Below are 12,384 nucleotides of genomic sequence, written 5' to 3' on the forward strand. Positions count from 1 at the left end.
ATAACATTTACAAGAGCTAAGAGGGAATAATAAGAGTGGAATACCAAGAGTGATGTACTCGGATTAAAAAGGGTGTAAGACAGTGATGCAGAGTCTTACTGTTCAATCTATAGTCGAAGAATCCGTGATGGCATTCAAAAATGTTCAAGAGTGGAATCAGTATTCATGGTGAAACAATGTCAATGTTAAGGTTGGCTCGTGACATTGCTACCCTCAGTGAAAGTGAAGAAGAGTTTCAGGATCTGCTGAATGGAATGAACGGTAAGCTGAGTACGGATTACTGATTGAGAGTAAATCGAAGAAAGACGAAAGTAATGAGGAGTAACAGAAATGAGAAGAGCGAGAAACTGAACATCAGGATTGATGATCATGAAGTAGATGAAGTTAAGGAATTCTGCTACCTAGGCTGCAAAACAACCCATGACGGACCGAGCAAGGAGGACATGAAAAGCAGACTACCTCTGGGAAAAAGGGCTTTCCATTTTCGACGCGCAAGTCGCCCAATGTAGCGTAGCACTCAATAAGACTTGCATTTGGCGGCCGAACTTCCTGACTGGGAACTCCCGGCCACTGACGCCATACGATCGTTTCCATTCTGGGCCCAGTCGGCTAACACAGCACGCTGTTTGTGGCATTCTGTGCACAAGCCTTGGACAGCGAAAGCTCGTGCTATCCATGTTCTGCAGTGCTATTCCTTCCAAGCGCAGCCGTGGCCTTTAACGCTACTGTTTAAAGGTAAATAGAAATTTTAGAGCAGTTCTGAGTCGTTCTATTGTTAATTAAAAGAGCCTCCCTTTTTATAACCTTTAAGTTACTTAAATATTCTACTAGTGGCTGAGATCTTTACAGCCATTCTTATTTAATGTAAATTTTAATTATTTGAGTATTATTGTGAAACCGTGTAAGCCTTGCTACCATTTCTATTGTATGAGGTTGTAAATCTTTTGTTCTCCTTCTTTGGTCACTCAGTATTTTAGTATAAGAATTTTTTGGGAGTGGCCTATTATGCGGACGGTTCAATTTCATTAAATTATTTATTGGTGTGTTTTTCTCATGAAATTTTTGTAATTTTTATGGCTGCTTAAATTGGTTTGAAGTGTGCATCATCAGCCCGCGCGTTTAGCCATTCGGTCTAACGCACTGCTTTCCGGGCGGGAAGGTGTGCTGGTCCCCGGCACGAACCCGCCCGTCGGATTAGTGTCCGAGGTCTGGTATGCCGGCCAGTCTGTGGATGGTTTCTAAGACGGTTTTCCATCTGCTTCGGCGAATGCGGGCTGGTTCGCCTTATTCCGCCTCGGTTACACTATGTCGCCGACTGCTGCGCAAACACTGTCTCCACGTCCGCGTACACCATAGTTACTCTACCACGCAAACATTTAGGGTTACTCTCGTCTGGTGTGAGACGTTCCCAGGGGTGTCCACTGATGGTCGAACCGCACAATAACCCTGGGTTCGGTATAGGCGGCAGTGGGGTGAGTGAATTGCTGTAGCCAGTTGTGTGGTTGTGAACCGCTGAGGGCTAGGACGGGGACGAAGCCTCTCCGTCGTTTCTAGGTCCCCAGTTCAATACAGTGTATCATCAGCATTTTATCTTACGGTCTGGGAACAAATTAATTGTTGTTTAATTAAATTCTTAACTGGGTTTAATGGAATTAAGTCTAGGCAAAATAAATTTGTAAATTGTGCCAGTGAATGAACTCTGCCAAATCCCCATTGGTCTAGAGCTTCCTCGTTTTCCTTCCTGGCCAAATTCAGAGGCCGTATTTTCACATTTCAGATATGTTCAGTGCTTTCGTGTAAAGTAAACTACAGAAGACTTCATTTGTGACAAATTGAGACCATTCCTCAGCAGCCGTCCGGATAGCAGGTCAGCGGCATTATTCGTCCACGAGCAACACGTTCCAGGCTGATGGATGCTGTCTGCAGTATATGCAGACATCATCTGGGTATTGTAGCACATGAATAGTGGGGTCAAACGTGTTTTTCAAATCTGCTAAAAATAATGCGTATAAGTGAGGACACAGAATAGCACCTTGAGGCAAGCTTTTCACACTGAGGAGGGTCTATATAAACTGTTGTGATGCTTTATAATGTAAACAGTTGTACGGTCTAAATAATTTTGGCCGGCCGAAGTGGCCGCGCGGTTCTGGCGCTGCAGTCTGGAACCGCGAGACCGCTGCGGCCGCAGGTTCGAATCCTGCCTCGGGCATGGATGTGTGTGATGTCCTTAGGTTAGTTAGGTTTAACTAGTTCTAAGTTCTAGGGGACTAATGACCTCAGCAGTTGAGTCCCATAGTGCTCAGAGCCATTTGAACCATTTTTTTAAAATAATTTTGAAGAAAACAAAGACAAATGTTTGGAAAACCTAAGTTGTCTAACTTCAGCAAGAGTAAGAATATGTTAACAGTCATATGCTCCCGACATATCCACAAATAAAGCTGTAAGATAACCTTTTTCGTCAAACACTTTTTCAGTGTCCATCGTGAGGATGCTTAAATAATCAGCAGTGCTCCTCCCTTTCTGAAAGGCATACCGTGACACAGGCAAAAAATTATTATGTTCTGGCCACCACTCGAAACGTAATATGGGAAGACATTCAAAAGTCTTTGCTCAGCACGAAAAAAGGGTTCAAATGGCTCTGAGCACTATGGGACTTAACTGCTGAGATCATCAGCCCCCTAGAACTTAGAACTGCTTAAACCTAACTAACCTAAGGACATCACACACATCCATACCCGAGGCAGGATTCGAACCTGCGTCCGTAGCGGTCGCTCGGTTCCAGACTAAAGTGCCTAGAACCGCTCGGCCACAGCGGCCGGCTGCTCAGCACGATGACAGTGCATTTGGACGGCATGAATCTGCTGTTGAAGGTTTTTTTCTAGGATTTAGTATAGGTACAGTAATTTGTGTGGTCAATTCTTGAGAAACTTCACTTTCTACCCATATCACATTAAAGATTTGTAACAGTATGTTTTTTGCCCCTATCGGTAAGCTGAATATCAAAGGGTAATTTATTTGACCATTTAAGTACCGTTTCGAATCCTCTGTTTGTAAAAGATTTTGTAAATCTTTCACTAGATGCCTGTGATTTTTCGAGAATGCTCTTTTCAAACCGTAATATTTCTCTTTCTGCTGGTGGACATGCAATAATATCTGCGAAGTCTTCAAGCCAATTATTTGCAGTTTTTGACAATAGAGGTTTATTCTCTGTTGATCCATTGCGAACGTGGGATAGCGGCTGGTCAAATCTTTAACAAAGAAATTCGCCAAACAACTGTACAAATCGAGAAGCTATTTGATTTCCAGTATCAGTTTCGCCATTTCATTATGCCATCTTCAGGCCGCAAATGCACCTCTGAAAAATTATCGATATTGGTATTCTGCGGCCATTTGTTTCTGAATGTCGTGAATTCTCGAGTGAAGACTTGACTTCGGGAGTGCTCAGCTGAAAACTTATTTCACAAAGCAAGAAAATACAGAGTGATGTAAGGAGCTAATCCTGTGTACGTTGCTACGTCATATATGAGAGACGACATACTTACGCATAAGCCTCTCAGAGCAATACTGTCGCTCACCTCTTCAATGTTCTGTTTTATGTAATGCTAAGAGTAATAAGACCTAGAAGGAGCGACTCCGGCTTTAATTGTCTACTATATGCGCAAACTGGGGTGACACTCTGCACGGTGGCTGAAAGGAGCCACTGTAAATGGGAAATTCCTTTACGGTCGCTCTCATCAGCCACTGCGCCGTATGTCAACTTAGTTTGTGCTTGCAGTACACTTGAGTATTTCTTGTTAATTATCGTGCACCATCTTAGGAACATAAGAGAAGCTTCATGTCTGGAGTCAAAATGAGATGAAAATGCGATGTTAAATGTACGAAGAATGCTGTAAGGAGATTATACAGTACATGTATGAACTAGGTGCGTCTTCAGAGTTAATTTTTGACTTACCAAGAATCGTTATATTGATTGCTACGCTATAGAGTGGGGTTGCATATAATTCGGTTGTGTGGAAGAATATGCGATTTCTACGAGGTTGTAATATACCTCTTGTCATCATTGGACAACGTAACTTGCAAATCGCATTCAGTCCGCTCCACGAACTCCGAATTTATATATGACAGTCCACCATTGCACACAGGTGAGCCCATAATCTATCTGCACGGCGTAGAATACATTTCCGTGTGTGTCGTACTAAAGAATTTCAGGGGGGCGCGGCAGCTTCCAGAGATCAACGTATAAGGTGACAGAACTTCATCATATTAGTGGAATCTATATGAGTTATGTGACCGACCAAGAGTTGAAGCCATTTCGACGGATTATGCACTTGAATAATTCTTTCGCTCAAGATTAAAATAGATAACTGCATCTTGAAATCAGTTCAGAATTTTGTATTTGCACATTCAGTGTAATTATTCGTGATTCAAGACAACGATTGCAATCAGTTAAAAGTTCCTACTCAAGAGCTACTTGCCGGCCGGGGTGACCGGGCGGTTCTAGGCGCTACAGTCTGGAACCGCGCGACCGCCATTTTGAACAAAGAGCTATTTTAAAGGCAAAAATCTGTCAACTGGCAGTACCAGTTAGTGAACTAACGGTTCAAGAGTTCAAATATCTAGCTATTTCGAACTTTATAATTTTCTCAGCATGAAATGGTGCGGTCTGTGTGAGTGTGCTGTATAGTCCGAACTCGTCAGGATACGCGACATGGTACACAAATCATTTCGCCTTAAGCAACACATGTACCTTGTTGTAGATACATTCAGTTCTGTTGTCAAATAACAAACCAACAAATAAAAAGTCACATACATTCAACATATTTCGGTAAAGAGAGAGATAAAGTACAATTGGATTTTTTTATGAAGTTCCTATTTAAAGAACTAAATTATGTCAACTCCTTCTGTCGGCTTGTCGTTAATTTCGTCACAAATACTGGGGGGGGGGGGGGGGGGGGGGGGAAGGGGACCTTCTATAAGTTCTGAGCTGTATTTAATGCGTCTCCTTGAAGTTTAAGGACAAATTAATGGCCAGCAACCATATATCAATCAAAATACATCCCACAAAATTCCTTCTTGGGATCCTGAAATTAAATCCATACGAATACTGAACATCAACCCTTTCATGAGATTACACATGGGTGTTTCGGATGTAACCTATTGAACGGCGTACGATTACTAGAGCGATCGAACTAGTTCAAGGCCGAGAGTTACGGTACTTGTTTGCAGTGGCGCCACAGGGGCCGTGGAATGTCGCAAGCGGCCAGCTGGTAGCCTCCCAGCCGCTATACGGGCGCGGCCGGCTGCTGAAAGGTCGCTCGCCAGACGCGCTCTACCTCCGCGCCCGGCGCCACTCTTGCGATGACCGCACAGTGGCAGGCAGGGTCTGGGCCGGGGATGCGTGTCCCTGGGACCCATCTCCCGTCCGTAGACCTCCACGCACATCTCAGCCCCATCCTCAGGTGCCTGGCGGTGTTCGGCATGTGGCCAACCTCCGCCTACACACTCGTCTCCGCAAAGGTACGCAAGTCACTCTTCCCCTTTCTATTGGTAACTGCCACCGTCCCAATAGCTTGGCGGGCTCTGCCTGCATCTTACCATCTCTATTCCGTAGGCCAGGTGCGTTTTGTAGGAGTTCTCTATCATTTGGTTCAGTTGAAAGATTGCAGCTACGATCAGTATATACCGTTGTAATTAGTACGACTATTGGCGAGGTCCGGATTATATAATTTGCTGAAAGACGCATGTTCACTTGCCTTACATAATCAAGCACTTACGAGATGCGTTCAATAAGTAATGCAATACATTTTTCTCCCGAAAGCAGATTGGTTTTATCCAGAATTCCAGTACACAATATTATTCCCCACTCTTGGCTACACAGCCCTATTTTTCAACATAATCTCCGTTCATTACGACAGCCTTGCTTTACCTTACTGGGAGGATCTGTACGCTCGTATGCTACCACTCTACTGGTCGATGTAGGAAAAATGGTTCAAAGGGCTCTAAGCACTATGGGACACAAAATCTGAGATCATCAGTCCCCTAGACTTAGAACTACTTGAACCTAACTAACCTAAGGACATCACACACATCCATGCCCAAGGCAGGATTCGAACCTGCGACCGTAGCAGTCACGCGGTTCCAGACTGAAGCGCCTAGAACCGCTCGGCCACAGCGGTCGGCGTCGATCTCGGAGCCAACGTCTTACTGCATCAGTAGCCTCCCCACCATCCACGTACTGTTCCCTGCGAAGAGCATCCTTCGCCCGCAGCTCGTGGTCGTGCGGTAGCGTTCTCGCTTCCCACGCCAGGGTTCCCGGGTTCGATTCCCGGCGGGGTCGGGGATTTTCTCTGCCTCGTGACGGCTGGGTGTTGTGTGATGTCCTTAGGTTAGTTAGGTTTAAGTAGTTCTAAGTTCTAGGGGACTGATGACCATAGGTGTTAAGTCCCATAGTGCTCAGAGCCATTTGAACCATTTTTGAAGAGCATCCTTCATTCGGCCAAAATCGTTGCTCTTTATGGTCTTCTATTAGACTACGAGGAAACCAGCGGTCACACACCTTTGAGTATCCAAGTGGTGGACGAGTGTGTCAGCAGTGCCAACAGAGACGTGCAGTCGAGCAGGAAGGCGTTCGATTGTGATCCGTCGATCATTTGGAATGAATCACAGATGTGTATGGCCGTCCGGTACGTAGAAGATCACAGGTTTGCGCGACTTTGCTGTGATAATGACAGACGCCTCGCCCAACGACTCATTGTGCTTTTGTTCACTGCCAGGTGTCCGTAGACATTCTGCGAGCGCCTGTGAATATCTGCGATGCTCTGTTTTTCCGCCAAGGAAACTCAATGACAACTCGCTGCTTGGAAAGTACCTCTGTTACAGACGTCATTTTGAAGACTACGTTTAGCGCCGCTACGTATCGGAACTTCATGAAACTATAGCGGCTCGAGTGGGAATATTCCACCATGTCCCACAACAGGTTCACATTTTTCTACCGAACTTGGCAAAGCAAAAATGTGTTGCATTACTTATTGAACACCATTCGTACATCAGACACACTTAAGACCCCTGACATACAAACCGCCAAAGCAGCCCCAATCACAAAGGCTTTCAGCAAGCTGCTTGCCACATAAATACGTTTTCATTTATAGGTTTGTTGCTTTGAATATCTTACTTTACGACCAGCTTGTGTAACTGCACAATAACATGACATGCAAATAATTAAACAGTCTGAAAAAATTATTCAGCCAGTTCATAAAGAAATATCGCCTAATAATTCATAGCCATATGCATGGAATGGCAACCAATTATTATTATTGAGAAAAGTGTGCTCAGACTGAGCATTAATGTACGAGGGGCGTTCAACACGTAATACAACCCTTTTTTCTCGGTCAATTTCGGTTGAAAAAAATGCGAAATTTGTTTTGGGACATCGTGGAATATTCCCACTTCAGCTCATAAGGTTTTATTCCGATAAATGACGGCGTTGCAGATAGCCTTCGAAGGGCATCTACGAGGGTTGAAACATAAATAGTGGCAACTATTTATTCACAACCAATACAAAAGAGTTACATGTTTGCACCTATTACTGTCCTTCAGAGTAGTCACCAGCGTTGTGTAAAACCCGTTGCCACCGATGTGGAAGACGTAGTATACCGTTAGTAGAGCCTGTTTCTGTTGATGGTGCGAATGGAGCGGTCTAAAGTTATGGTGATTCTAGTGTACGACTGTGATGATGTTATCCTAACGCTTTACGTCCCTCCACGGCAGACCGTCAATGCACAGTATTACTGTTCGGTTTTGGAGCATCACCTGCCATCAGCTTTGCGAAAGAAGCGGCAACACTTTCTGATCAACCCACCCATCATTTTGTACGACAATGCGCGGGCACATACAGCGCAAGCTGTGGCTGCTCTTTTCGGTCGATGGGACTGAGAAGTACTGTACCATCCACCATACTCCCCGGACTTAAGTCCTTGTGACTTTAATTTGATTCTGAAGATGAAGAAACCACTTCTTGGTATTCGCTTCAGAACTGTTCCAGAGATTCGACAGGCAGTAGACCGCTCCATTCGCACCATCAACAGAAGAGGCTCTGCTAATGGTACACTAAGCCTTCCACATCTCTGGCAACGGGTTCTACACAAAGCTGGTGACTACTTTGAAGGACAGTAATATGTGCAACCATGTAACTTTTATACCGGTTGTGAATAAGTAGTTGCCACTATTTAAGTACCAACCATTTTATAACGTCGGTGCTTTCCAAGCACAGAGCAGTCGTTGAGTTTCTTTCGGTGGAAAAACAGAGCATCGCAGGTATTGAAAGACGCTTACAGAATGTCGAGGGAGGCCTGACAGTGAATAAAAGCACGGTGAACCGCTGGGTGTGGCGTCTATATCATCGCAACAGTGTCACGCAAACCTGTCGGATCTCCCGCCTACCGGCCGGCCGCAAACAGCTGTGAGTCCTGCAGTGTTGGAACGTGAGGACGCTCTAATCTGAGGTGATCGACGGATCACAACCCAAACACCTCGTTGCACAATTGGACATCTGAGTTGGTAGTGCTGAAGCTCTCGTCCTCCTGTTGGAATGCTCGCGGATGTTTGCCTGCTCGGTTCCTCATAGTCTAATAGAAGACCATAGAGAGCACGAAGAACTGTCTGTGCGGAATTACTTGCTCATTACGAGGCTGATCGTGACAATTTTTTATCGAACATCTTCACAAGCGGTTTCATCACTTCGAAACGGAAACAAAACTGCAAACCATGGCGTGGCGTCACACCATCTCTCCTCGGAAGTTCAAAGCCGCACCGTCAGGCAATAAAGTCGTGGTGACGGTCTTCTGGCACTCTGAGGGTTTATTCTGTTCGATATCCTCCGTCATGGTGCAACGGTCAATTCTGAAGTGCACTGTGCTACCTTCAGGAAATTGAAGAAGTGACTTCACCGTTCTTGTCACCACAAAAATGCAGACAAACTTCTCCTTCTCCATGACAACGCAAGGCCACACACAAGTCTACACACCGGGAGAAGCTCACAGAACTTCAGTGGAATGTTCTTCCTGATCCACCATACAGTCCGGACCTCGTACCTTCAGACTTTCATCTCTTTAGCCCAATGAAGGATGCACTCCGCGGAAAGCAGCATGTGGATGATGCAGATTATTGATGCAGCAAGATGTTTTCTCCAATGATGAAATATGGTGTGGTAGCATCCAGACATACGGGCCCTCCCATTAAGGTCGCATAAGGCCGTTGCATTAAACGGAGATTATGTTGCAAAACAATGTTTTGTAACCAAAAGCTGGTCCCAGCGGAAGTTCGAGTCCTCCCGCGGGTATGGGTGTGTGTGTTTGTCCTTAGGATAATTTAGGTTAAGTATTGTGTAAGCTTAGGGACTGATGACCTTAGCAGTTAAGTCCCATAAGATTTCACACACATTTTTTTGTAACCAAAGGAGAGAATAACAATATGGTTTATTGGGATCCTGAAGAAAACCAACCTCTATTAGTACAAAAAAGTGTTGCATCACTTATTGACCACCCCTTGCAGTTTTGGTTCTCTTTATATATGTTATAATGAAGTATTTCTTACATGCTTGTTCGCACAGCAAACATTTACACTCTTCAGCCGGTTCGTGGAATTTGTTGTTGGCACATATTTTATGATGAAATGCACATACTGTGAGTATTGTCGTTGCATGTCACTGGTTCCTTCTGTAGTGGTAACTTCTGCTCACCGAATGTATCAGGACGACCAAATGCAGCAGGAAGAGGTAGAAGGCACCATTTTAAGACTCGTCCGTGCTTTCCAAGTGATTTATTGTTTCCAACTACAGTGCCATGTTTCCCTCAGTCTGCTTCACTGGGTCCTGCAAGCTGAGGTCACCACTTCACTGTCTGCGAAACGGCTTGGTGCGGAATGGCTGCGTCAGCGACCCGTGCATGCACTGTGTGTCGGCCTTTGTACGCCAGCGGAACTGCAGCGTCGTCAGGGTGCCGGCAGTCGACTCAGCGGTCGGCGTCCCTGCTAACTCAGCGCCGCTCGGTGTGGGCCGCAGGTGGCCAGCTACGCGCTTCTCGTCAGTGTGGCTGAGATCGCGGCGACAGCAAGCGCCCGCAATCCGGCGTCCGAATCTGCGGCCCTCGCCTTGGGATGCCTCCAGCATGTGTTGGAAGCCAGGACAATTGCCTGCGGTGGCGAGCTGTGGAGTGACTCACCGCTGGCTGGCTACGAGGCCAGCGTCGGCCTCAGATGGTCGAACCAGCGACCCGCTGTGAACTGGAATGCTGGCGCCCCATCTGATGCTGCGTGTAGCTGGTGGTGTGACACACCCCACCATCCAGGAGAGCTGCCACATTTGAATGAGTCTCGTTAGAAACCCTCACCTATTTATAACGCTGCTGTGCGCCTCTGTTTTGCCATACACGCTGCTTCGCGTCACGTTCTCATAACACGCTAGGTTGGTCAGTGGGCCCTGTGGCCTCTATTTTACTTCGAAACTGTTGGTATGTGTAACTCACTGCAATCCGACTTGCACCTGGCTGTAACTGGTGCTCAGAATATTGCACAAAACTAACTTTCCCTATCCTAAATGGTGGTGCCACTACACTTCATTCTGTAGTCCAGCTGTCATCCAGCATGGCTGGTGTGTTCTAGTCTTCTAGGTCCACCTCTTTCTTTCGATCCATGAGGTTAATCATTTATTGGTATGGCCCTGTGGAAGACAGCCAGTGACGTAATCTCATGTCCTCTATGAAACAATTGTCTTTCATGACTTCATATGCAAGTCGCTTTCGCACTCCCTGTACCCATTTCATGAACTTCGTCTTGACTTTTTCTGTTCGTTTTACGTGATCGGTCTTAATTTTTTTGCATATGATCTCTATTCCGTGTGTCATGACGTTCTCGACTGTCTCTTTTAATAGTGTCATTGCTCTACTTGTTGACAGACTAGTTACGTTCGAAATGCTCTAAGAGTCTTTGATGGTTGCTACTGCTCTTTCCTCAGTACACATACTGGTAGATGTTGCTGTTGTCTGTAATGTAATTCCCACGACCTGATATGTCCCTACTGTTGACAGTGGCTCTTTTATAAAGTTATACTATCTTTGGGTGATGTTTCTCCTGTCTTCCGCGTTTAAACTGTCTTCTCTTGGTTTGCTTTGCTGTGATTTTCCTTTGCCCAAGTTTCTACTCTTTGCAGTGTCCTCTGCAGGTCCTCTCTTACTGCTGATCCCGTTCCCGTATCATCTGCTTACTTCTTAATCTACATAAATAAAAAAGTAAATGTTCGTTTTTTATCAAAATCGTGTATCTCCGAAAGTTCTTGATCGATTGTTCTGAAATTTTGAAACAACGTTAAATTCTAATACGAGCTTGTTTTTAGGTACCTAATTCTTTAATATATGCATATGTAACTTTTTCAGATTTTGTGTAACAACGTTTCCCCATTATTAAAATTATATTTAATTATCAAATTTATAAAAAGTTATTTTACATATATTTAAGAAATAGATATATAAAAACACACGCCTATTCAAATGCAACGTTGTATCAAAATTTCAAAGCATTCGGTCAATAATTGTAAAAGTGTTTATACATCAGTTTCCAAATTTCTCGGCTACCTTTCGGAGAATAAAGTAGCATAGAAACTAAGTCCCTCAAATTGCAAGTAATTCTAGAAATAGAGCGAATCGGGGGACGGTGGCTATAGGGGTATGATGAATAATTTCTTGTAGTTTCGCATCTACCAAACGGAAAGTGCCAAGCGTAGAGTCAGTTGTGTATCGAGAAAGCTAAAGCTACTACAGTTGGTCAATTGTTAGAGTTGTTAAACGAGAAGATTCTCGGAAAGAGTATTTTTCACTGCAGTGAATTTATCACAAATGTATGAAAAAACTGAAATATACACTTTTTTGAGTTATCAATCTTCTAACTGGTTTCATGCGGCTCGCCATGAAGTTCTCTCCTGTGCTAACCTCTTCATCTCACAGTAGCACTTGCAACCTTCGACCTGAATTATTTGTTGGGTGTTTTCCAATCTCTGTCTTCCACTACAGGTTATATCCTCTATAGCTCCCTCTAGTACCACGGAAGTTATTCCCTGACGTCTTAACAAACGTCCTACCATCCTGTCCTTTCTTCTCCTCAGTGTTTTCCATATATTCCTTTCCTCACCGATTCTGCAGAGAACCTCCACATTCCTTACTTTTAGTTCACCTATTTTTCAACATTCTCCAGTAGCATCACATCTCGAATGCTTCGATTCTCTTCTATTCCTCCCGCAGTCCATATTTCACTACCACACAGTTCTCTGTTCTAGACGTAGAGTCTCAGAAATTTCTTCTTCCGTACTCGTATGTTTGAAAATTGTACCCCTTCACG

The 12,384-nt window shown here is 44.6% G+C and overlaps 1 protein-coding gene across 1 annotated transcript in view; it reads left to right on the forward strand.

The window, feature by feature from the left end:
• Nucleotides 1-12,384, forward strand: part of LOC126484876 (uncharacterized) — a 199,396-nt gene that overhangs the window by 164,638 nt on the left and 22,374 nt on the right. The window contains exon 7 of the mRNA XM_050108472.1: nt 5,311-5,517. Within this exon, the coding sequence (XP_049964429.1) occupies nt 5,311-5,517 (207 nt within the window). The remainder of the gene's footprint in view (nt 1-5,310; nt 5,518-12,384) is intronic.

The sequence above is a fragment of the Schistocerca serialis genome, chromosome 6 (genome assembly GCF_023864345.2).
Source record: "Schistocerca serialis cubense isolate TAMUIC-IGC-003099 chromosome 6, iqSchSeri2.2, whole genome shotgun sequence".
NCBI lineage: Eukaryota > Metazoa > Arthropoda > Insecta > Orthoptera > Acrididae > Schistocerca > Schistocerca serialis.